This window comes from Heterodontus francisci, chromosome 25, assembly GCF_036365525.1.
Source record: "Heterodontus francisci isolate sHetFra1 chromosome 25, sHetFra1.hap1, whole genome shotgun sequence".
In the NCBI taxonomy this organism is placed as follows: domain Eukaryota; kingdom Metazoa; phylum Chordata; class Chondrichthyes; order Heterodontiformes; family Heterodontidae; genus Heterodontus; species Heterodontus francisci.
The window spans coordinates 67954735-67981777 of NC_090395.1; the positions used below are offsets into that span (position 1 = coordinate 67954735).

The window sequence follows — 27043 nt, forward strand, 5'->3', positions numbered from 1 at the left end:
TCTCTGAGGAGTGGAAAGAGTAGAGGGGAGTTCAAACCAAAGTGTGACATCGCTGTCTGAACCTAGAAAAATATGCACATACTTCCTGTATAAAATTGTTGCAAACTGATTCAGAGTTTCCATTCAATGGCCTGGCTCGAAAAAAAGCTGCAGATTTTCTATCAACATGGTCACAAACGTTTTACATAAGAAACTGGATACATTTCTGAACAGCAAGATCCCATTTTTGTTTTAATCTTTCCCGTATTCCTATATATGTCTCCTATAAACAGAGTTCATAACCAGTACAGAACAAACACATTGACATCAGTTGGACAGAGAAGGGAGTTTTCTACCAGGAGGGTGTTTACTGCTACAAAAACTGTCACCCTCTTACGTCTAAAAGAACTCGATGGGATCCGGATTCACTTTGTTTTCTTCACTTCAGCAGACATATGCACGATCATTTTCTTTCTTGATCCATTTTGCCTGTTCAACCGGACAGTGATAGGAGACCTGTCTATTGTTGACTTGGGTTGTGTTTATACCTTGCCTTTTCCACATTGAGATTGTCTCAGTTGGCCTCACGACAGTTGACATTAGAGGGACCCAGTGGGGTGGACTGGACTTGCACGGCTATTGTTTTGCCCAAGTTGTTTTCGGGTTCCCAGTGCTTGATGAATGGAGGGTATATCCCATGCAGCGAGATAGACAAATTCTTTTGCATGCACATCGCCAAAGGGCTATGCTCCACATCAACCTTCTGTCTCGTAGACACAAGTCCACGAAGAGACAAGACACTTGTTGCCACAAACAGTACACAAGCAGTCAAGGCGATTAGAAACTGTAGTCTTATCTCACTGGTGCCAGTTGCTAAGTTGGCCTCTTTGGTCCTGATCCTGATGCAGGATATCTCAGTGTGGAGACGGATGTACGACACATGCACACATATCACATATTCGGTAAATGGTTCCAGATGAGTCAGATTATACTTGTGAACACCTGCAGGAATCCGGGCTGTAAAGGCAGAATTCAAGCTACTATTGCTCATTGTACGCGACCAAGTGACATTTGAAGATATTATGTTCGAGGTGATTATCCATGACAGCTGGATGTGGTGCACCTCCATTTCCTGGATGTACAGCTGAATGTTTTCTTTATTGTGTGGATAGAATCCACTCACTTTGATGGTCACACTTTTCGTGTCAGCGCCAACCAGGTTGTGGGCCACACAGGTGTAGAGACCAGCTTCATTCATAGTTATATTGAATATCTCCAATGTTCCCTCAGAGCGCACCCTGTATTTGTCTGATGTGGTGTAGGCCAAAAGTTTGTCACCAGACGGTGTAACCCAATAAATCTCAGGGTCCGGCTCAGCGAAAGCTCGGCAGTGAAGGGACAGCGACTCCTCAATTTCCGTGTCGAGATGTGAAGGGAAAGCTTTGGAGGAAATGAGAGGGAGACATCGATCTGTCATCTCTCTGAAGGGGACATCTCTCAGATTTTGTCTTTTAAACTCTGGAGGGTCCACACAAAAGGTTGACTGTGGCTCGATGAACCGAATGCGGTTTTCGTTTGTGTTCACCCAGCGAATAACACAGTCACATCTAATGGGGTTGCTGTGAATGCTAATCTCTTGGAGTTTGGAAAGGGACTGGATGGTCTTTTTGTATAAGGCACTCAGAGCATTATTGTTTAGCATGAGGGTTTCCATTTGAGGAATGAGGCGAAATGCACTGGGGTGAATGTAGGAAAGTTTCGGGTTGTTGGTCACCTCGAGTTTGGTCAATTCTGGTAGATTGTCCAAAGCAAATTTGTCAATGGAGATCAACTCCGCCATATTGTTGATGCCCAACTCTTTAAGGTGTAACATATCTGTAAAATCACCCTGTTGGATTCTTTGAATTGGATTCTTATTCAAATCCAAAAATTTGAGATCTGGAACTTTCTGGAGTGCCATCTTTGGAACCTTAGGTAATTTATTGTCATAAAAAGAAATGCTTTCTAAATTCTCCAGACCCTCAAGAGCATAATCTGAGATTTCTTTCAGACTCATTCCACTCAGTACAAGGCTTCTTAGATTGATGAGAGGCTTAAAGTTCATGTTCTGGATCATTTCTACTGCATTCTCTCCAATCATGAGGATCTCCAGGCTGGGTATGGTCTCAAACCACTCACTTTTAATGGTCCTCAACTTGTTGGAGTTCAGATGGAGCCGAAGTAGGTTTTCAAGACCAAAGAAAGCTCTGGCAGAAATGGTGTTCAGCTGGTTATGGTTTAAGTAAAGCTCTTGAAGGTTGTTGAGAGCAGAGAAACCGTCTCCAGACAATTCAGTCAACTGGTTCTCTTCCAAGTGGAGAACCAGGAGATTGGACATGTTCTTCAAGCTGAAGTCTTCAATCCTGGAGAAACTATTTTGGGACAGGTCCAGTTCCGTCAGGTTGACCAGGTGGTCCAGCTCATCCGGCTCGATCTTAGCAATTCTGTTACTCTGTAATAGTAATGTCTGTGTTCCTTCAGGCAAATTCGCGGGAACTTTAGACATTAAAAAATCATTGCAGTCCACTGTTGGAGCCTCCCTGTACATTGACCTTGGCGTGAACCAAGGCTTAATTTCACAAACACACGCATTTGGACATTTGACATGCCAAGGTATTGCTTGAGTTAATGTAACAGCTGCCAAGCTGATAAACATGTACTCTTTCAGCAACATTTTTTTCCAATTCTAAGCTGCAATCAAAGCTTTGAGAGTCCTTCAAGGCGCAGATAGCGCTATATTGGGGTAGATATGGTGAAGTAATATCCAAATGCAGAGTTCTTAAATGTCAAGAGGGCATTTTAATGTGGGCTGTAAGCAATAAAATTAGGACCAAGAGGTTATTTGAGCTCTAGTATTTTATCCACACTTCACAGGCAAATGGCATCTCACTCCATTAGTTGGGGATTGCTGGCAGTGAATAGCGATTTTGCTTCATTCAGCATTCGAAGAAAGCAGGTTGCCTGTGCTTAAGTGATTGGTAATTGCCTTCTAGGACTGATCCTGAAACAGAATAATGGTTCCTGTTAGTGAACTGCTTTTGGAAAAGGTGCACTGTTTGCTAAAATGCCATCCATATGATAAAATGAAGGATTGATTAATAAATAGTGAACATAATCAATATGGTACTTAGTCCTCAGAGGGGCTACTGAGGCAATTCTGTGAAGAAATGTAAATTAACAACCTATATATTTTAAGTCTGCTCAGAAAATATAGCTGATGTGACCATCAGAACCATTTCAAAGAGAGTCTCACAAATGGTATGGGTGCTGCAAAGGAAGGAAGTGCTATCAGGAGGTCTCCTCCAATTGGATCCATCAATCCAATCTGATGGGATGAAGCTCACTTCTCTCCCTCTCAACATCCCTAAATGAAATGAGTTTGGGTAAACTCAATTCAGTTTCCAGTGGTAACAAAATAAAACTGTCCACAAATCAGCGTCACAAGGGTATCTGGGGTAAGAAGAGACAATGTTTAGGATGGTATTGTAATAGTGGCCATGAAACTGGACAAGCATTCCAGAGGTCATGAGTTCAACATTGCCATTCAACAGCATTACCATCACTGAATCCCCCACCATCAACATCCTTGGGTCACAACTGACCAGAAATTTAACTGGATAGGCCACATAAATACAGGTCAGAGGCAGGGAATTCTGTGGCAAGTAACTCACCTCCTGAATCTCCAAAGTATTTCTATAATCTACATGGCACAAGTCAGGAGTGTGATGGAATACTCTCCACTTGCTTGGATGAGTGCAGCTCCAACAACACTCAAGAAGCTCAAAACCATCCAGGACAAAGCAAGCTGCTTGATCGGCTCCCCATCCACAAACATTCACTCCCAATGCACAGTGGTGGCAATGTGTACCATCTACAAGATGCACTGCTGCAACTCAATAAGACTCCTTCGACAGCACCTCTACCATCTAGAAAGACAAAGGCTGCAGGCATATGGGAACTCCACCACCTGCAAGATTCCCTGACAAACCATCCTGACTTGGAAATATATCTTAGCTTCTTTATTGTTGGTGGGTCAAAGTCCTGAAACTCCCTTTCTAACAGCATTGGAGGTATACCTACAGATGGACTGCAGCGGTTCAAGAAGGCAGCTCACCACCAACTTCTCAAGGGCAATTAGGGATGGGAAATAAATGCTGGCCTTGCCAGCAATGCCTACATTCCATGAACAAGTAATAATAAAAACAATTGATTCAGTAAATGTGGTGATTTGTGGGCTGTCACCAGGATAAAAATGACCATGAAAGTTGCCAGATTGTTGTTAAAAGCTAGACTGGCTCACTAACAGTAATATAAAAGCAAAATACTGCGGATGCTGGAAATCTGAAATAAAAACAAGAAATGCTGGAAATACTCAGGAGGTTTGGCAGCATCTGTGGAGAGAGAAGCAGAATTAATGTTTCAGGTCAGTGACCCTTCTTCGGAACTGGCAAATATTAGAAATGTCAAAGGTTATAAGCAAGTAAAGTGGGGGTGGGGCAAGAGATAACAAAGGAGAAGGTGCAGATAGAACAAAGTCACAGAATAGCTGACCAGAAGGTCATGGAGCAAAGGCAAACAATATGTTAATGGTGTGTTGAAAGACAAAGCATTAGTACAGATAGGGTGTTAATGGACTGAAAATTGAACAGAAGCTAGTACAAACATGAAAAAAAAACAATGGGTAAATAAACTGAACAAACTAATATGAAATAAAATAAACGTACAAAAAAAATGTAAAAATTGTAAAAAAGAAAAAATAACAATAATAGTCAAATGGGCGGGGGTGGGGGGGGGGCCCGTCATGCTCTGAAATTATTGAACTCAATGTTCAGTCCGGCAGGCTGCAGTGTGCCTAATTGGTAAATGAGATGCTGTTCCTTGAGCTTGCGTTGATGTTCACTGGAACACTGCAGCAATCCCAGGATAGAGATGTGAGCATGAGAGCAGGGGGGAGTGTTGAAATGGCAAGCAACCGGAAGCTCAGGGCCCTGCTTGCAGACTGAGCGGAGGTGTTCCGCAAAGCAGTCACCCAGTCTGCGTTTGCTCTACCCAATGTAGAGGAGACCACATTGAGAGCAGCGAATACAGTATACTACATTGAAAGAAGTACAAGTAAATCGCTGCCTCACCTGAAAGGAGTGTTTGGGGCCTGGGATTATTGGCTCACTAACAACATCCTTCAGGGAAGGAAACCTGCTGCCCTTTGTCTAGTTTGGCCTTCACGTGACTCTAATCCATACTGTGTGGTTCCTTACTAATGCCTTGAGGTGGCTCGAGCAAATACTGCTCAGGGCAACTAGGTATTGGCAATAAATGTCCCCGTGCCATCATTACAAATTTAAATAAAGAGCCATTACTTACCCTAATATTTAGACATATCAGGGTATATTTTCCAATTGGCAAAGTTATTGCTGAAATGCTTAACACTCTCATCCTACATTCCTCTGTGTGTGTAACATGTAGACACAGGTTAACACCTGCAAAGAAGAAGGTAATATGAGTGCATTAAGCATTTGTTTACGAACCTCGCCAATCAGAAAAAAATGCTGGGAAATTCATTGCACATAATTTTACTGTAAGGGCAGTGTAAAACCCCATTGACAGATAGGAACGTGGGAATGGGAGTAGGTCATTCAGCCCCTTGAGCCTGCTGCACCATTCAGTTAGGTCATGGCTGATCTGTATCTTAACTTCATCTTCGTTCCGTAACTCTTTATACCCTTGCCTATCAAAAACCTATCAATTTTTTAAAATTTTATTTATTTATTTAGAGATACAGCACTGAAACAGGCCCTTCGGCCCACCGAGTCTATGCCGACCAAGAACCACCCTATACTAACCCTACAGTAATCCCACATTCCCTACCACCTACCTACACTAGGGGAAATTTATAATGGCCAATTGACCTATCAAGTCTTTGGCGGTGGGAGGAAACCGGAGCACCCGGCGAAACCCACGCGGTCACAGGGAGAACTTGCAAACTCCGCACAGGCAGTACCCAGAATTAAACCTGGGTCTCTGGAGCTGTGAGGCTGCGGTGCTAACCACTGCGCCACTGTGCCGCCCTTATTTGAAATTTTAAATTGCCACCACCCCCCCAGCCTGAAAAGCTTTTTGAGGAAGAGAGTTTCAAATTTCCACTACCCTTTGTGTGAAGAAGTGGATAAGCATGTAAACATTTCTCTGGCCTAGTTACATGGTCAAAGAAGGGGCAGTCCTGAAGAACCTCCCGGCCATTACTATTCTAGATTAACTTTCCTCTCTCGCCTGCCTTGGTGCTCAGCTCATGTTGCCCCCACCCCCCCGGTGGAAGTGCAAAGCTGTTTTTGCACTGTTAACAACAAGCATTAGTGCTCTGATCTTTCTGCTAGTAGCTTCGCGGGCCACCCTTCCGAGTGCATGCCTCAAAACAAACTACTCAAATTGGTAGAACGCAAGCCCAGCCCCAGCCAAGCACTGTAATGGACAGCAGGGTGCAACATATTTAAGATGATTAAGTGGAAAGCTTTTGCAACAAAGGAGCCTGAAAGGTTGGTGGGAGCAGATTCAATAGTAACTTTCAAAAGCGAATTGGATAAATACTTATGGGGAAAGAGTAGGAGAGTAGGATTAATTGGATAGCTCTACCAAAGAGCCAGCACAGACTAATGGGCTGAATGGCATCCTACTGTGCTGTATCATTATACGATTCTTACCATTATCAAAGGGGTGATCATTTAGTGCAACATAAGCACAGTGTCTGGCTAGGGGGGTCCTACTTTGGCTTTCCCACTCAGCCATCTTAAACCTGATCATTACTGTACAGTCAGAGTGATCGGAGCAGGATGTTCTGCTTTTTCCAATTAAACTCCACTGATTCTTGTCATTGTCTGAGATTAGAGCTTGCTGGTTGTTTCTGAATATGGGGAGCGGTATCGCATAGTTTCCAGGATGACAGGCATTAAAATTAACCCAAACCTGCTCCTTTACCATCCAAATAGAAGAGTATTTATTGGATCTGTCCTTTTATCTTGAAAGGGTTTCATTTCCTATCACATTCAGTTATGTTCTTGTCAGCTGCGAGTCACAGATTCTGCAGAGTAATGATCCTGAGGAGATGAGACATGCAATGTACCAAATGCAGAAAATCTCGGTGTTCAGTCGAGAAGCTACAACCTGTGTATCTTTTCAGTCTGCGACTCCCCAAAGTAGAGGCTCCAATGTGCCTTCTCCCACTTTCTAGTCTTAAATATACAGTTCTATTTGTGTTCAGAATGATACATGTGCATCCATTACCACAAATACTCCCTGTACAAGCACACACAAATACAAATACAGACAGATGCACTGATAGTGTTTCATGGTGCTCTTTTCAGCTGGAGCTTTCAGTCTCGAGTACACACCAGATATCCTTATGCCCTTTCAACTGAGACTGCCAAATAACCAGCAACTTTACACTGTGGGCTCGCATTCAATAGAAACCGGCTTCAGATTGGCCAAAATGTATTTCATTACAGCCAACAGAGAGCGGAGACCTTCATTGCATTGCTCGGGACTGGATTTGAATCCAGCTCTCAGAAGTGAAATGATCGGTTGCTGTTTAACTGCAGTAGCCAGTCTCCATTTTAGTCAGGGGTTTCTGATGGAGGCATTTCGGTGTCACTTCCTATGAATACCATTCCAGCTAGGAGGAGACTAACCCAATTTGTCTCAGGCTCATTCTTCCACACCCTCCTGGAGTTTCTTGTTCATTGCTGAACTGTTAATAGTGTAAGTCATGGCTCAGCACTTTCACTTCTGGATCAGAAGGTTGTGGGTTTAAGTCGCACTCCAGGACTTGAGCTCAAAAATCTTGGCTGACACACCAGTTCAATAGCGAGGCAGTGTTGCACTGTTGGAGTCGTCGTCTTTCAGATGAGACGTTAAACCAAGGCTGTATTTGCCCCCTGATGTGGACTTAAAAGATCCCATGATACTATCTTGAAGAAGAGCAGGGGAGTGGATGTGGAAAGGATGTTTCCCCTTGTGGGAGAATCTTGAACTAGGGGTCACTGTAAGGGGTCACCCATTTAAGACAGAGATGAGGAGAAATTTCTTCTCTCAGAGGGTCATGAGACTTTGGAATTCTCTTCCTCAAAAGGCAGTGGAAGCAGAGACTTTGAATATTTTTAAGGCAGAGGTAGATAGATTCGTGATAAGCAAGGGGGCGGGAGGTTATCAGGGGTAGATGGAAATGTCGAGTCATCAGTTCAGCCATGAAATTATTGAATGACGGAGCAGGCTCGAGGGGTTGAGTGGCCTACTCCTGCTCCTAATTCGTAAGTTCGTATGTTATCCTTGGTGGCCTGGCCAATGTTTATCCCTCAATCAACGTCACTAAAAGAACAGACTATTTGGTCATTATCACACTGCTGTTTTTGGGAGCTTGCTGTGCACAAATTGGCTGCTGTGTTTCCTATATTACAACAGTGACTACACTTCAAAAGTACTTCATTAGCTGTAAAGTGTTTTGGGACATCCTGAGGTCATGAAATGTGCTACAGTAAAGCACGTCGTTCTTTGATGTCAAAATTGCTTAGATGTCTACAAATCTTAAAGGTGCCTTCAGATAAAATTTATTTGGCACACCTTATCTTGCATTTGGCGGCAAGACCTGTCCATCATTCTCATTGTGACATCATTACTCACAAAATGTGTCTGTGATTGTATTCCATCATCTGGGGACCAATAATAGAGTTCCAATGCAACAGCTACTGTTCCCTAGTCCCACACAGGAGGTTAGTAAACAAAATTAGAGCACATGGGATTGGGGGTAATATACTGCAATGGATTGATAATTGTTTAACAGACAGAAAACAGAGAGTAGGACTAAATGGGTCATTCTCAGGATGGTAGGCTGTTACTCGTGGGGTACTGCAAGGACCGATGCTTGGGCCGCAGCTGTTCACAATCTATATAAATGATTTGAATATGTGGACCAATTGTAATATTTCCAAACTTGCTGATGACATAAAACTAGGAAGGAATGTAAGTTGTGAGGAGGATGCAAGGAGCTTCAAGGGGATTTGGACAGGCTAAGTGAATGGGCAAGAACATGGCAGATGGAATATAATGTGAATAAGTGTGAAATGAACCACTTTGGTATAAAAACAGAAAGGCAGACTATTTCTTAAATAGTGAGAGGTTGGGAAGTGTTGATGTCCAAAGAGACCTGTGTCTTTGTTCATGAGTCACTGAAAGCTAGTATGCAGGTGCAGCAAGAAATTAAGGAGGCAAATGGTATGTTGGCCTTCATTGCAAGGGGATTTGAGTACAGTAGTAAAAATGCCTTGCTGCAATTGTACAGAACCTTGGTGAGACCGCACCTAGAGTATTGTGTACAGTTTTGGTCCCCTTAACTAAGGAAGGATATATTTGAAATAGAGGGAGTGCAATGGAGGTTCACCAGACTAATTCCTGGGATGCAGGATTTAAAGCATGGCTACCTGACCCAAACCCGACCAGACCCGACGACATGTGTCGGGTACAGGTCGGGTCGGGTCGGGTCGGGTCGGGTCTCTCTTCCGGGTCCAGCATTGGGCTCAGGTCAGTTCGGGCTGGACGTGAACAGTGCTGCCTTGCTCCGGGGAGTTAATCTTCAAATGAACATTCAGGATGTCAAGGCGGGAAACGTGCAGTCCGGACTCCACACTCTGCAGAAAAGCCTGGCTACCCGACCAAACCTGACTACATGTGTCGGGTTCAGGTCGGGTTGGGCATTTAAAAAAATTAAAGGACTCTGGGCCCGGGTCAGGCCCGAGTTGGGTTTTAATTTTATACCCGAGCCAGGCTTTAACGGGATTGTCTTATGAGGAGAGATTGCAGAAACTGGGCTTGTATTCTCTAGAGTTTCGAAGAATGAGAGGTGATCTCATTGAAACTTACAAATTTCATACAGGGCATGGCAGTGGTAAATGTGGATGAGATGCTTCCTCTGGCTGGTGAGTCTGGAACCAGGGGACACAGTCTCAGAATAAGGGGAAGGCCATTTAAGACTGAGATGAGGAGGAATTTCTTTACTCAAAAGGTGGTGAATCTGTGGAATTCTCTACCCCAGAGGGCTGTGGAAGCTCAATCATTGAGCATGTTCAAGACAGAAATCGATAGATATCTGGATACTAATGACATGAAGGGATATGGGGATAGTGGGGAAAAATGGCATAGAGGTAAATGATCAGCCATGATCTTTGAATAGTGGACCAAGCTCGATGGGCTGAATGGCCTACTCCTGCTCCTTTTTCCAATGATCCTATGAATTCTGGCTGCTCACATGGTACCACCATGATTCATTTCTCCAAATGGTTTGGGGCTCAACAACACATTCAATGCATTGGCCTTACATAGAATTACACAGAACATTTAGCACAGAAACAGGCCATTCAGCCCAACTGGTCCATGCTGGTGATTATGTCTTGTTCCACCCTCTTCATCTAATCCTTTCAGCATGTCCTTCTATTCCTTTCTCCCTCATGAGCTTATCTAGCTTTCCTTTAAATGCATCTATGTTTTTCATCTCAGCTATTTCTTGTGATAGCCAGTTTCACATTTCAACCATTAAATTTTTTTAAAATGGGCACAAGCACCCTAACCCGCTCAATTTTGATTTTAACACAGGTGGGTCAGGAGGCAGGAGGCCAACGTATTCTCAGCAGTTTTGAAGGAAGGTGTGAAGGGCTGGATTCACCAGGCAGGTGCCTTTACAGCTCTGCTTGTGGGCCAGGAGAAAAAGCAGTGTTTCCTATCCACCCACGCACCCCCCACTTACCATCACCCCCCCCCCCCCCACCACTCCTGGGGTCCTCCAAGCCTCCCTCCACACGATCGGACACCCACAAAACAGGCCAACTCCCAAGATGTCCGACTCCTCCCCATCCCACCACCTGAATGCTGGATATCTCTGCTTTGCTCCCTGGTTGCCTTCCCGCCAGAGAGTTAGACAGATTGTCAATTTGGTTGTTTGCAGCCAGGAAGCCTGTTAAGTTCGTCAGGACCTGTGAGAGAGCCCCGTACATGCATGTTTCACTGCCTCCCAGTTATTATCAGAGCCATAATGCAAGCAAACAGGATGCTGAATTGAGGTTGTATAAGCAGATTTATTCCTCTGATAGCTTGAGTGAAAGTACCACGTGGTTTGATACTGAGTGACCTCGACCAGGAGACGAGTTTGATTCCCGGACTGTGCTGAGTTAGGCGATCTCAGCATTTGAGTTACTGCGATTGGTCTTTAATCCCTTCAGGAAGGAAAAATCAGCCAGAATTCCTGCTTCTAACCATTGTTCAGTAATTCTTCCTGGAAACTCCACAGGTGTGGACATTGCATGAGGATCAGGTCAGGCTAAATGGGATCAGGGGCCCAAACATCCTGGCTTACACTCCCTACATTTGCAGAAGGTGGCTTGAGGGGTATCTGAGGGCCAGTACCCCACCAAGGGTCAGTGCCTTCAGGAGTAGAGGAAGATGATGTGAAGAAAAATAAACAAGGCAGGATGCGGTTAACATTCTCAATTATATCTCATTTCCCAGTGCAGGTAACATATTTGAATTGGGAGCAGAGTTTTTAATTGCCAGGATACATTGAGAATAGCTATGCACTTCCTGCTGTGCCTGGCCACTTGGATTTACAGCTGCTCTGTAAAGCACAGCTCATTACAGACCAGTTATTTCATGATATTTTCATTACCGCAGCTACTCTGGGACTTGCGCTAAGGGACCGTTTCTTCACAAGGAATTCAGGGGCCCTGATTGCCTATGCAAATACTTTTTCGTTTTGAGTCCCGTCTTTTTTTCTGATGTGTTTGACCTCGGGAGCTAGGAATAGGGTAACCTTGGCTGTTCAGAGATAAATGGAATCTTGTACACAGGCTCATTTGACAAGCTGCTGTTTGTTTGCTTGTTTGCGTGCGTTGATTTAAAAGACAATCTTCACACTGTCCCTGTGGAAGACTTTGTGCTCTGCAGGAAGAAAACTATTACTTCTTGCATTGACTCTGTAAGCTACTTGTTCAAACATAGCGCCTCTTGAAAGAAAGAAAGATGCTGAATTATGTAACGACTTTTACTACCTCAGCGTACACCCTCCACCCCCAAGCCTTTATACCCAATTATGTATTTTTTGACATGTAGTCACTGTCGTAACGTAGGAAGTGCAGCAGACAATTTGTGCACAGAAAGCTCCCACAAACAGCAATGTGACAATGATCAGATTATCTGTTTTAGTGATGTTGGTTGAGAACTAAATATTGGCGTTGGTACTGGGGAGAGCTCCCCTGCTTTTCTTTGAAATAGTACCATGGGATCTTTTACATTTGCCTGAGTGGGCAGATGAGGCTTAGTTTAATGATTCAACCAAAAGACAGCACCTCCAACAGTGCTGTACTTCCTCAATACACCATTGGGAGTGACAGCCTGGATTTTGTGCTCAAATCTCTGAAAATCAAGGGTAATGGGGAACAGGCAGGAAAATGAACTTGAGGCCACGATCAGATCAGCCATGATCTTACTGAATAGCGGAGCAGACTCGAGGGGCCGATTTCTTCCAGCTCCTATTTCTAATGTTCTTATTGAATTGGTCTTGAACCCATGACCTTCTGACTCATAGGTGATTTAAGATTTCAAGTCTTTCACTACAGCTACTTTGACTTCACTAAGTATCCAAACCGGTGCTACAGTTATTTCTGTTATAACTATCCTCTGCTACATTCCCCTGTGGCAGTTATATTAGTAACCAGCGCGATGACATGGAGCATTAATTTCATCTCATCGTCTGCCGCTCGCTGTTGGAGGCACATAGTAACATGGCTGGATGACTCCCTTCAAAATGCCTAACAAGGGTGTGCAGCGACAGACAGCTTGCAACCAAGAGGTTTGTTCCTGCCTTTACATAGGAATTTTTAAACCGGTATCTAATCAGCCCACTATTAGGCATGAATACTTCTTGAGGAAGGAGAAAATTTCAGTTCTGATTTCCAATTGTGGGACCTCAAGGTTTCTGATTCAGGCTTCTGATTAATGCGATTAATGGCTTCATAGGTTTGATTCCTAGAAGTTTATTGCTAGCCTTACCTGGAAAATGCAGAAGTGCTGGAAGAAGTCCAAAAGGATCTAAGAATTTGAATCAAACGTGACAAGAATACAAATCGATCCTGATCGTCTCAAATGGGCTTCTCTAGATTGAGGAAGGAACATGCAGATCTTGTAGCTTGTTACTATCAGCTGTTTCTGTAATAAGGAAACACAGGACATTATTTTGAGTAGGTGCATAACCAGGAATGAGAAAGGGGCATTCAGCCCTTAAAGCCATTCCCTGCACAGACTATGGAGTCAATTTTCACCCTGAATGGGTTTCAGGAAGGTTTGGGTCTATGTTTCAGGCCTTGTGGGGATTTTGACTCCTGTCTCAATCTTTCTCAATGAAAGCAGGCTCAGATCTGTGAGACCCTCTTATCCTAGAATCTTCCTTGTTGCCTTTCCTGGCTCCATCATCAATATCTTCTGGTTTGGGTGATTCAAAGCCACTTTAGTGCTAAATGGACTCAAGTTATTCAATAGTTTTAAATTTTGCAAAGTAAGTTAACAGCAAAGTGGGTGATTTTTTTTTAATGCTTAAAAAATGTGATTGACCAGATGGTCAGTTGGGTAGAAAAATTACTGGTGGGAGGAGAAGGAGGAGGAGAAGGAGGAGGAGTTGCAAGTGAAATCTGTGGCCAAATTTAAGATTCAGCAAAATTGGCTTGAAAATCATTTTACAATGCAGTCAGTAAGCAAGTGAAAAACGCAGAGAATTAAAAACAGAGTGCCAGGGTTGGACGAGATAGACTAGGGAGTAGTTAAAAAGAGTAGACTCTACACTGATATCCTTTATAAGGTAATTAAACAGTGATGTTGACCTCTAAAATGCTCCTGAGCATTTATATTATTATTAAACGAACTGATTTGCATTTCATGCAAATAAATGCCTCTTTCTGAATATCAGGATAATATTTGCTACCCTCTCTCAAATTCTACAGAGCTGCTAAAAATATTAACCAGAACTGCACCAATTTTCTCATCCAGTTCTTTGTTGATTTCTAGTTTGTCTCATTTAACCCTGGTGTCCCGCTTTTAATTCTCTGCATTTCTCTTTGTGACACTTGCTTACTGACTGCTGTGCAAAGTAATTCCCTGGCCAAATCTGCTGAGTCTGGAACCAGGCCAGATATTTCAGTTGTGAAAAATGGTCTTGTTCTTTAATTCCCTACAACACCCCCTCCCCCACACCTCCCCAATAATATCTCCACTCATTATTCCTTTGCACACAGGTTTTCAAAGCAATGTTTTCCCTAGTGGGCCCGTTTGATGATTCTGACAGGAAGGGAGGCCTGCAAAATCAAGTTTCTGTATTTTGAATATTTGTTGATGCTGTCTGCAATGATAGCGCATTTTCATTTGAATAGATTTTAGAAGTAACAGGTCCCTTGGAGTGTGCCAATATTTGCAGGGGTCCTCATGAGAATATGAATATATTAAAGAGGGGGGGGGGGCGGAAGGATTGTATCAATTTTTGATGTGTCTGGGATGGTTCCAGGCTTCCTGGGTGTGTGCCAATATTTGCAGGGGTGCTGAGGATTGTATCAATATTCATGGGGGTGTGCAGGATTGTGTCAATATTCGCAGGGGTGCCCAGGATAGTGCCAATATTTGCGGGGGTTCTTGAAAATTGCACCATTCTTTGCAGGGCCCTCTGGAGTTGTCACTATTTGGAGGAATTGCCCACACATACACAACAGTGTCAACAATCCATCAACCTTGTACTCAGTGAGAACTTATTTTGAGCTCCCTCTTAGAGTCATAGAGTCATACAGCACAGAAACAGGCCCTTCGGCCCATCGTGTCCGTGCCAGCCATCAAGCACTTATCTATTCTAATCCCATTTTCCAGCACTTGGCCCATAGCCTTGTATGCTATGGCATTTCAAATGCTCATCTGAATACTTCTTAAATGTTGTGAGGGTTCCTGCGTCTACCACCTCTTCAGGCAGTGTGTTCCAGATTCCAACCACACTCTGGGTGAAAAGGTTTTTCCTCAAATCCCCTCTAAACCTCCTGCCCCTTACCTTAAATCTATGCCTCCTGGTTATTGACACTTCTGCTAAGGGAGAAAGTTTCTTCCTATCTACCCTATCTATGCCCCTCATAATTTTGTATTCCTCAATCAGGTCCCCCTTCAGCCTTCTCTGCTCGAAGGAAAACAACCCCAGCCAATCCAGTCTCTCTTCATAGCTGAAATGCTCCAGCCCAGGCAACATCCTGGTGAATCTCCTCTGCACCCTCTCCATTACAATCACATCCTTCCTATAGTGTGGCAACCAGAATTGTACACAGTACTACAGCTATGGCCTAAGTAGCATTTTATACAGCTCTATCATAACCTCCCTGCTCTTATATTCTATGCTTCGGCCAATAAAGTCAACTATCCCGTATGCATTCCTAACCACCTTATCTACCTGTGCTGCTGCCTTCAATGATCTATGGACAAGTACACCAAGGTCCCTCTGACCCTCTGTACTTCCTAGGGTCCTACCATCCACTGTATATTCCCTTGCCTTGTTAGTCCTCCCAAAATGCATCACCTCACACTTCTCAGGATTAAATTCTATTTGCCACTGCTCTGCCCATCTATATTGTCCTGTAATCTAAGGCTTTCCTCGTCACTATTTACGATACCACCAATTTTTGTGTCATCTGCAAACTTACTGATCATACCTCCTATATTCACGTCTAAATCATTAATGTACACTACAAACAGCAAGGGTCCCAGCACCAACCCCTGCAGTACACCACTAGTCACAGGCTTCCAATCGCAAAAACAACCCTTGACCATCACCCTCTGCCTTCTGCCACTCAGTCAATTTTGGATCCAATTTGCCAAATTGCCCTGGATCCCATGGGCTCTTACCTTCTTAACCAATCTCCCATGCGGGACCTTATCAAAAGCCTTACTGAAGTCCATGTAGACGACATCAATTGCTTTACCCTCATCTACACACCTAGTCACCTCCTCAAATTTGGTAGACATGATCTCCCCTTGACAAAGCCACGCTGATTATCCTTGATTAATCTGTGCCTCTCCAAGTGGAGATTAATACTGTCCCTCAGAATTTTTTCCAATAGTTTCCCTACCACTGATGTTAGACTCACTGGCCTGTAATTACCTGGTTTATCCCTGCTACCCTTCTTGAATAATAGTACCACATTCGCTGTCTTCCAGTCCTCTGGCACCTATCCTGTGGCCAGAGGGGATTTGAAAATTTGTGTCAGAGCCCCTGCTATCTCCTCCCTTGCCTCACTTAACAGCCTGGGATGCATCTCATCTGGGCCTGGGGATTTATCCACTTTTTAAGCCAGCTAAAACCGCTAATACCTCCTCCCTTTCAATGCTAATTTGTTCAAGTATATCACAATTCCCCTTCCTGATCTCTGCACCTACACCGTCCTTCTTCATAGTGAACACAGATGAAAAGTAATCATTTAAAACTTCACCTACGTCCTCTGATTCCACACACAGATTGCCACTTTGGTCTCTAATGGGCCCTACTCTTTCCCTGGTTATCCTCTTGCCCTTAATACATGGATTAAACACCTTGGGATTTTCCTTTATCTTGCCTGCCAGTGTTTTTTCATGTCCTCTCTTCGCTCTCCTAATTATTTTTTTAAGTACCCCCTACACTTTCTATACACTTCAAGGGCTGCTGTTTTCAGCCCTCTGAATCTGTCATAAGCCTCCTTTTTTTTCCTTATCCAATCCACTACATCCCTGGACATCCAGGGTTCCCTGGACTTGTTGGTCCTACTCTTCACCTTTATAGGAACGTGTTGTCCCTGAACTCTCACTATTTCCTTTTTGAATGACTCCCACTGGTCTGATGTAGACTTTCCTACAAGTAGCTACTTCCAGTCCACTTTGGCCAGATCCTGTTTTATCATATTGAAATCGGCCTTCCCCCAATTCAGTTTAGCGATACAGCACTGAAACAGGCCCTTCGGCCCACCGAGTCTGTGCTGACCATCAACCACCCATTTATACTAAACCTACGCTAATCCCATATTCCTACCACATCCCCACCTGTCCCTACATTTCCCTACCACCTACCTATACTAGTGGCAATTTATAATGGCCAATTTACCTAACAACCTGCAAGTCTTTTGGCAGGAAACCGGAGCACCCGGAGAAAACCCACGCAGACACAGGGAGAACTTGCAAACTCCACACAGGCAGTACCCAGAATTGAACCCGGGTCGCTGGAGCTGTGAGGCTGCGGTGCTAACCACTGTGCCACTGTGCCGCCCAGTACCTTTATTTCCGGTTATTCTTTGTCCTTTTCCATAACTACCTGAAATCTTACAGAGTTATGGTCACTATCCCCGAAATCTCCCCCACTGACATTTCTACCACTTGTCCGGTTTCATTCCCTAGGATTAGGGCCAGTACGGGACCTTCTCTTGTAGGACTTTCTGCGTGCTGGCTCAAAAAGCTCTCCTGTATGCACTTTAAGAATTCCGCCCCTTTTAAGCCTTTTGCACTAAGACTATCCCAGTTAATATTGGGGAAGTTGAAATCGCCTTAATGCTGTCTACATTCGCATTGCCTATTCTAATACTGTTTATGCTTGTCCACAACTGAGGTCCTCATCACTCTTTCAGTTTGTGTTTTTCTCAAGTATTTAATCATGAAGTTCTCCTGGTCTCCTCTTGTAACTCCGAGGGAAAATGCTATGTGAGAGTCAAGAGGGGGTTCCTGAGATGAAGTGGAAAGGGCAGAGGCAACTGAAAAAGGGTGGCAGAGAAACCATACAATTTCATACAGGTAAATAAATGATTGCTTCTTATTGTAGTATGTGGCTGCATAAAGCAGGGGGTTTCAGGCAGGTCCGGTTTAAGACAAACCTATTCTAAAAGCCCGCCATGTTGATGTAAGTTCAGACTCACACACTTTGGCCCGAATTTTATCAAAAGATTAATAAGCCTGCCATTGGGACCAGAAGTGGGACCCAACCCCACGCAAATGAGTGATGGGACCCCGGGTGGCATTTTACTGTCAGAGGCCGATGAAGAGGCCACTGTTGGGACCGCCGTCCAATTGAGGAGGACGACCTGCCTCCCAGAGTTGCCAGCCCAATCAGAGGCTGATAGAGGTGGTTGCAGGAAGATGAAGAAGGCATCTCCATGTCCGGGAAAGCCAGGAAAGTTTTTTCATACCATGCTGGGGCCAGGCAGGCAGGCCCCGGCAAATGGTGTTTGGGGTGGGGTGGTGGGGGGGGGGGGGGCTGCAACTTCCAGCGTCAGTGCCACAGCCATGGGCATGGCCATTGCTGACAGGGGGGCCATGCAGCAGCCAGAAAGGGCTCTGCCCCTGGGATTTTGATGGGAGTCTGCCAGGATTTACCTGGCGGTCTCCCCATGTGGCAGCAGCCCATCCTGATGCCAGTTAATTGCTGGGAGCGTTGAGAAGTGGCCATTAATAGGCCGCTTAATTGGCCATCCACCTCCAGTCAATAGGTGGATGCATCACAGAGGTTCCCACCGCTGGTAATATCCTGTGGCAGCAGGAAGATATCGGGCTTCCCTCCTGACGCCTTCCAACGCCATTTTACAAAGTCTCCCTCCTCCCAGTCTATCTCCGGAGGGCGAGTAAAATCCAGCCCAAATGTGTAGAAATGTGAGCTCTCATGATGTCTTTCATTTATGTGCATAGTGAAATGCCCGAAGGCACTTCACAGGAACTTTACCAACCAAAGTTTGACACCAAACCAGATAACCACCTCCCCTTGACAATCCATCGCTGAATCCCCACTATCAACATCCTGGGGTTCAACATTGACCAGAAACTGAACTGGATCAGCCACATAAATACTGCAGCTACAAGAACATGTCAGTAGCTGGGAATTCTGTGGCGAGTAACTCGCCTCCTGACTGCCCAAAGCCTGTCCACCATCTACAAGGCACAAGTCAGGAGTGTGATGGAATACTCTCCACTTGCTTGGATGAGTGCAGCTCCAACAACACTCAAGAAGCTGGATACCATCCAGAACAAAGCAGCCCACTTGATCAGCATCCCATCCAGCACCTTAAACGTTCACTCCCTCCACCACCAGCGCACTGTGGCAGCAGAGTGTGCTATTAACAGATGCACTGCAAAAACTTGCCTAGTGTTCTTCGACAGCACCTTCCAGACCCACGATCTCTACCACCTAAAGAACAAGGGCAGCTGACACATGAGAACATCACCACCTACAAGTTACCCTCCAAATCACACATTCCCATCATCGCTGGGTCAAAATCCTGGAACTTTCTCCCGACCAGCACTTTGGGTGTACCTACACTAAAGCCTAGCTTCGGTATAAAATTAAAACCCGACCCATGCCCAACCCGACAACAGCCAACCCGAGTCCTTTAATTTTTTTAAATGCCCAACCCGACCCAAAAATAGCAAACATATTCGATTAAATGTAGATTAAAACAAAAACAATACGAAACAAAACAGTACAGTACAGCCCAACCCAACCCAAGCCCTAATGCTGGACGCAGAATACAGGCCCGACCCGACCCAACATATGTAGTTGGGTTTGGTCGGGTTCGGGTCAGGTAGCCAGGCTTTAACCTACACCATGTGGACTGCGACAGTTCAAGAAGGTGGCTCACCACCACCTTCTCAGGGGCAAGAGGGATGGGCAATAAATATTGATCTTGTCAGCAATGCGCACATCTCATAAATGAATAAATAAACAATAAGGAGATCATAGAGTCATAGAGTTTCACAGCACAGAAATAGGCCCTTTGGCCAACGCACCTGCGCCGACCATCAAGCACCCATCCTAACTAATCCCATTTCCCCGCACTTGGCCCGTAGCCTTGCATGACACCATCATATGAGATATTAGGATAGGTGACCAAATGCTTGGTCAAAGAGCTTGTTTTAAGAAGCCCCTTAAAGGATGAGGGAGAGGTAGAGAGATGAAATAGTTTAGGGAGGGAATTCCAGAGCATACGGCCTAGGCAGCTGAAGGCACAGCCGCTAATTGTGGAGCAATGAAAACTGGAATGTGCAAGACACCAGAGTTGGAGGAACGCAGAGAACTTGCAGGGTTGTAGGGCTGGAGGAGGTCACAGAGATAGGGAGGAGAGAGGCTTTAAAGGGATTTGAAAACAAGGATGAGAATTTTAAAATTGAAGCATTGTCGGACTTGGCAAGAGAGCACAGGGGTAATGAAAGAATGGGATGAATGAATTAAGATATATGAATAGAAAAATCATAGATGAGATGGGTGATGGCTCTGGCACTGACAGTGGAGGGGAGGAAGAAGGGACAATACATAATAATCCAGAATCAGAAGAATATGGGCAGCACAGTGGCGCAGTGGTTAGCACCGCAGCCTCACAGCTCCAGGGACCTGGGTTCGATTCTGGGTACTGCCTGTGTGGAGTTTGCAAGTTCTCCCTGTGACCGCGTGGGTTTTCACCGGGTGCTCCGGTTTCCTCCCACAGCCAAAGACTTGCAGGTTGATAGGTAAATTAGCCATTATAAATTGCTCCTAGTGTAGGTAGGTGGTAGGGAATATGGGATTACTGTAGGGTTAATATAAATGGGTGGTTGTTGGTCGGCACAGACTCGGTGGGCCGAAGGGCCTGTTTCAGTGCTGTATCTCTAAATAAATAAATAGGGTTGAAGCGGCAAGGAACAAACAGACAGGTACATCTGGAAGATTTTATTTGAGAACTGGTGTCAGCTTGACTCAGCAGTAATACTCTTACATTTGTGGGCTCAAACTCAAACTTCCAATACACGTGACCTTCTATCCAGGACTACTAAAGATGACATTTAAGCTTAGGTTTTTATGGCTTATGACCACACTTACACACCGAGCTCTGTGTTCAGGCTCATTACCCTGCTTCTTATTTTTAGCTTCTTCTCCATTTGTGGTTTTTCCGCAATATATTATTGTGTAGCTGTGCAGTGTTTGCTTCATACTGTTATTAATCACAATAAGCCTGATCTTGGCAAAAAGATTCTCAGTAAAATCAAGCTTCTTTGCAGTTTTCAAATAAATCAATGAGAGAAATGACAAGAAACAGCCCGTGCTCAAAGGATGGCAGACACCTGAGCTAAGACACATGACCTGGTTGCATTTATATGGAGTGCTTTTCACATTCATTTGACAGTCACTGGTGTTCTGTGGGCAAACTCAAATTTGCACACAGCAAGGTCCAATAAACGAGTGACCAGTTCATTCTGTTTTTGGTGATGTTGGTTGAGGAATGAAGGTTGACCAAGGCACTGAGAGAACTCCCTGTTGTTCTTCAGAAAAGTGCCAACGAATTGTTATACATCTACCCGAACAGGCAAACTAAGCCCCGGTGTAATATAAATGGAGAGCTAAAGAACTACAGGTTCTGAAAATATGGAACAAAAATTGCTGGAAGTTCTTAATAGTCCCCTGTGGAAAGAGCAGACAAGGGAATGCTTTAGGTGTGCGTCCTTTGTGGGAACCCGAGTTCTGATGAAGGGTCCACATCTGAAATGTTAACTTGTTTGTTCTCTCTACAAATATTGAATGAACATAAGGACCTGCTGAGTGTTTCCAGCATTTTCTATTTTTGGTTCCTGGTTTTGTATCTCATCCTTGTCCCTCGCCTCTGAAACCTCTTCCAATTCTGGTCTACTATATGTTTTTCCTTCCTCTTCTATCTGCTGTGGCACAATTGGTATCACTATTGCCTATGAATCAGAAAGTTGTGGGTTCATTCCCAGTCCAGGACGTGAGCATGAAAACAGATGAGACGGTAAACCGATGCCCCATTTGCTCCTCATATTATCTCATGGCACTATTTTGAAGAAGAGTAGGGGAAGTGTCCTGGCCAATAGTTACCCCTCAGTCAACATTACAAAAACCCATTATGTGGTCATTATTACATTGCTGTTTGTGGGAGCTGGCTGAGCATAAATGGCTGCCACATTTCCTACATTACAGCAGTAACTACACTTCAAAAGTACTTCACTGGCTGTAAATTACTTTCAGACATCTGGTAGTCATGAAAGGAACTATATAAATGTAAGACTTTCTTTTCTTCTGTCCGCCATCAGTGCCAGACCTTCACCCAAATTAACCACCCCCTCTGAAATCCTTTCCTTAACCCATCTGTCTTACTACATCTCTTTTCTTCCAAAAGCCCCATTTAAAACCTACCTCTTGGACTCCGTATTTGGTCACCTCCACAAAATCTTCTCCCTAAACCCACTTGGGTCCAACCTCCACCTGTGAAACACCTTGCGACTTTCACTATATTAAGTTGTTATTGGATCAGAGGCTGCAATGGGATGCAAATGCAGTACACGATGCTCTAGTCTGGGTCCTCTGACAGTCAAATTGAAGGTTAGTTTTTTTCTGAAGATCCTGACATGATCCACAATTGTTTTTTTCTCCAGATATTTCTCCTCTTCCTGAAAATGTGACTCATACAAGGGCAAGTACCTCAACAAGTGTCCATTCTACATGCCTAGGAATTGAATGTGGGCAAACAACTTGATCATGGGAACAGTGGAGCCAAGTCCAATGTTGCCCTCGTTCAACATGCACACAATGGAAGTCATTTTGTCATCACTGATCATGCAGAGCGGGCAATATTGGATCTTGCGGCCATTATACACCTCTCCCAATTTTGCTCTCTGTTAATACCCTATTGGCCAAAATCAAATGTGTCCTACAACAAAGGTGATCAGGAAAATAAACCCGAGTCCATCTTTCCTCTCTTTAGTCCAAGAACACAAAGGACAATTGTGATGCCTACACTGCCACCTCAGCTAAAATCAGCTTAACTCAGCACAGGCCAGGGACCTTTCAATTGGCATCCTGTGTCTTTATGGATTAGTATAACACTAGTTGATGCAAATAGCCAATGAGGGAGCAGACCAGAGATCTCAGCCTAAACCTATCATCTATGTTGGAGAAGGAACGACGCCCTCTGTGACACTCCATGTGGGGGATCTGAGGCCAATTAGGGATGGGCAATAAATGCTTGTCAGTGTCACCCACAATCCACGAAAGAATAAAAAAAATCACAGTAGTGCTCACAGGATTGGGAAGTAAAGTAGTTTCAATCAATTGGATGTACCTACACCACCATGGCCTGCAGCCATTCAAGAAGGCGGCTCACCACCTTCTCAAGGGCAATAAATGCTGTGCTGGCCCGCGATGCCCACATCCCGTGAAAGAATAAAAAAAATTAACAATTTAGGTCATAGGTGTAGTTTGAAATGAGGTACTGAGCAATAAGGTCCAGTAGGGCCACAAATTCAATCTCTGCATATTATCTAAGCAGTAATGTTACAACCGTAGGAAAAGACCATTCCCTCTGGCGAGTGGCTCAATAACTAGGAGGGCATAGATTTAAAATCATTAGAAAAAGATCTAGATGAGGAGAAGAATTTTCACTCAGAGAGTTGTCAAGATCTGGAACGCTCTACCTGAAAAGCTGATGGAAGCTGATTCCATAAATAATTTTAAAAGTGAGTTGGACAGACACTTGATTACATGGCGCTGCTGCCTCAGGACCACTTGGGTGAGGAGGACACACAGCAGTGAAATCACAATTCATAACCAAGTCAACACTTCCAGGAAAGGTGGTAGAAAGAGTTGGAGGGTGAAAAGTAGAAGGAGACCTTGCCTCATTATTAGATTTGTTATTTTAAAAAAAAAGTAACTAATATATATAAACTTTGAATTGAAAATCAGATGTGTTTCAACCCTACAACATCACATCTCTGTGGAAATCATATTTATTAAAAGAAAGTAAACAGATATTGTACACATTCCAGAAAACGCTGGAAATATTCAGCAGGCTGGCAGCATCCGTGGAGACAGAAACAGAGTTAATGTTTCAGGATGAAAGGTCATCAATCTGAAACGTTAACTCTGTTTCTCTCTCCACAGATGCTGCCAGCCTGCTGAGTATTTCCAGCATCCACAGTATTTTTCTTTTGTACACAATCCATATGACACGTTCCTACAAATAACCCATAATTTGTTTGCAAGCATGTTGTTCAATTATAAAGTCCATCCCTAAAAATAACCCAACAGAACATAACTTGAATATTGATTCTTTTTTGAAGGGGAGAAGGGTTTGTAGTTTGTTGCACAGCAAGGCCTGGTAATTGGTATAAGAAAAATGTGGCTTTGGATGGTTAAGTTCTTTAGTCACTGGAGGCTCAGGGCAGCTGTGTGATTACAACAAATAGATTAAAACACACACAGAGCTGAAAAACAATTCTATGTCTTGTCTGGGGCATACTGAAAGTTATCTTTTGAAGGTCATTGGACAGGTCATGAAGAGCTGTCTTTTTAATTGGTTAAGGAAGATCTTCAGGGCACAGTATAATAACTGTTAATAGGATCCAAGCCAAACAGTGAAGAATGAAACTAGATGTAGATCTTTTCCTTGATAGTCATTTTATTCACATAATTTTTCTGATTTTCTTTCATGAGATGGCAAGGCCAGCATTTGTTGCCCATCCCTAGTTGCTTAATGCAGCATTACATATCTCTGCATTTTGACCACCAGGCTCTCTTTATATTCACTTCAAATCCTTTATTGAACAATTCCTTTCAGCTGTTTACTGTTAACAACATAATTTACAATTAACAATAACTACTCTGGGATTTATACGAGGTTCAAATACTTCCCCAGATTGGTGAGGTGAGCCCCTTTGTTTTCTGATCTTGGTGGGAAATATAATGCCATTTGTCCTGTGGTTTTGGATATGGGTTCAAATCCAATTCTGGTAGCAAAGTTTTCTTTTATTTTGAGAGATGCAGAGAGCTGTTAACACTGCATAAATTCTGGGTATGGCACTTTCAACATTAGCTTAATAACTGAGGTGTCATCTTGTACTATGAATTCTAAATGTGGTGCTGTGTGGCAAAGATGCATAACTTACACTAAAAACAGACCCGGACCCAGGCCTGACCTGACAACAGCCAACCCGAACCCTGGCTCGTGTCCTTTTAATTTATTAAATGCCCAACCCGACACCTAGTCGGGTTTGGTTGGGTAGCAAGGCTTTACTGCAGAATGCGGAGTCCGGACTGCACGTTTCATGCCTTGATGTTCTGAATGTTCATTTGAAGATTACTTCCTGGAGGAAGGCAGCACTGTCCGCATCCGACCCGAGCCCGAATGCTGGTCCGGGAAGAGAGACCCAACCCAACCCGACCCGACCCATGTTATCGGGTCTGGTCAGGTAGCCACACTTTTAACTTGTACCAATTAGAAATCATTTGAAAGAGATAATCATACTAGGAAGTTCTGCATTAGTTTCTGGTTAAAGACAGCTAATGCATAGAGGAAAGCTTTTTAATGGTTAAAGCCTTGTACAATCCCTTGAAACATGAGAGAAGTTTAAATGGTTAGAAATAGCTGATCGCAAAGATGACAATCTTCTGTTATGAGGGGACTGAAGATTCATATAGCACAGAAGGAGGCTATTTAGGTCGTCATGTCTGCGTCAGCTATTTGAAAAAGCTATCCAATTAGTCTTGCTCCTCTGCTCTTTCCCCATAGCCCTGCAAATTTTTCCACTTTTAGTATTAAGCCAATTCCATCTTGAATTTTATTATTGAATCTGTTTTCATTGGCCTGTGAGAGGGAGATGGTGGTGTATTGGTAATATCACTGAGCTGGCAATCTAATGCCCTGCGGATATGGGTTCAAATCCCACCATGGTAGCTGGTAGAATTTAAATTCAATTAATTAATAAAAGTCTGCAATTGAAAGCTAATCTCAGTAATAGTGCCATGAAGCTATTGTCAATTGTCATAAAAACCCATCTATTTCACTAATGTCCTTTAGGGAAGGAAATTTGCTATCCTTACCTGGTCTGTAACTCCAGACCCACAGCAATGTGGTCAACTCTTAACTGCCCTCTGAAATGGCTGAGCAAGTCACTTAGGGATGGGCAACAAATGCTGGCCTTGCCAGTGATTCCCACATCCCATGAAAGGAAAAAAAAAACCCTTTCAAGCAGTGCACTCCAGACTTACTGTTTACATTTCCTTTCTTCTTGTCCCTGTGGTTCTTTTGCCAATCACCTTCAATCTGTGTCCTCTGGTTACTGACCATTCTACCTCCTGAAGAAAATTTCTACTTATTTATTCTAGCCAAACCCTTCCTCATTTACAACACCTCTATCAAATCTCTCCTTAATTTTCCTGGCTTCAAGAAGAAAAACTCCAGTTTCTCCAGTCTCTCCACTTAACTGCAGTCTTTCATCCCTGATACCATTCCATTAAATCTTCTCTACGCTCTTTCTAAGGCCTTGCAATCCTTCCTAAAATGTAGTCATACAAATTAATAAAGTAATAAAGTCTGAATAAGGGTTAATGTGCATATATGTGAATGCACGGAGTGTGGTTAATAAGACTGGTGAGGTACAGGCGCAGATTTCAATGTGGAAATGTGATGTTGTGACTATAACAGAGACCTGGCTCAAAGAAGGGCAGGACTGGGTGTTAAATATTCCTGGATACAAGGTGTTCAGGAAAGATAGGAAAGGGAAAGAAGGGGAGGGATAGTGGTATTGATTAAGGACAGCATTGCAGTGCTGGAGAAAAAGGATGTCCTAGAGGGGTCGAGGATAGAATCAATTTGGTTAGAACTAAGAAACAAAAAAGGTGCGGTTACATTGCTCGGTGTTGTCTATAGGCCACCAGCTAGTGCGAAGGATGTGGAGGAACAAATTTGCAAAGATATTACAGAGAGGTGCAAAATTATAGGGTAGTTATAATGGGGGACTTTAATTATCAAAACATAGAGTGGGATAATGGTAATGTAAAGGGCAGTGAGGGGCAAGAGTTCATACAGTAAGTTCAAGAAAATTTTCTACAACAGTATGTTGCTAGTCCAATGTGATAGGAGGCACTGCTCGACCTGATTCTTGGGAATGAGGTGGGCCAAGTGGATCAAGTATCAGTAGGAAAGCA

At 43.8% G+C, this 27043-nt stretch overlaps 1 protein-coding gene across 2 annotated transcripts; it reads right to left on the reverse strand.

The window, feature by feature from the left end:
* Positions 1-228: 228 nt before the first annotated feature.
* Positions 229-11535, reverse strand: LOC137384125 (leucine-rich repeat neuronal protein 1-like). Of its 2 annotated transcripts, XM_068057737.1 has the most exons (2): positions 11463-11535; positions 229-2637 (listed from the first exon to the last, which is right to left on the reverse strand). In XM_068057737.1, exons 1-2 carry the CDS (start codon positions 11533-11535, stop codon positions 554-556), a joined length of 2157 nt encoding a protein of 718 aa, XP_067913838.1. In that variant the 3' UTR covers positions 229-553. The 2 variants fall into 2 exon arrangements, with proteins under 2 accessions (XP_067913838.1, XP_067913837.1); XM_068057736.1 differs by lacking the exon at positions 11463-11535 and having other exon boundaries at positions 229-2719.
* Between the last annotated feature and the right edge of the window lie 15508 nt (positions 11536-27043).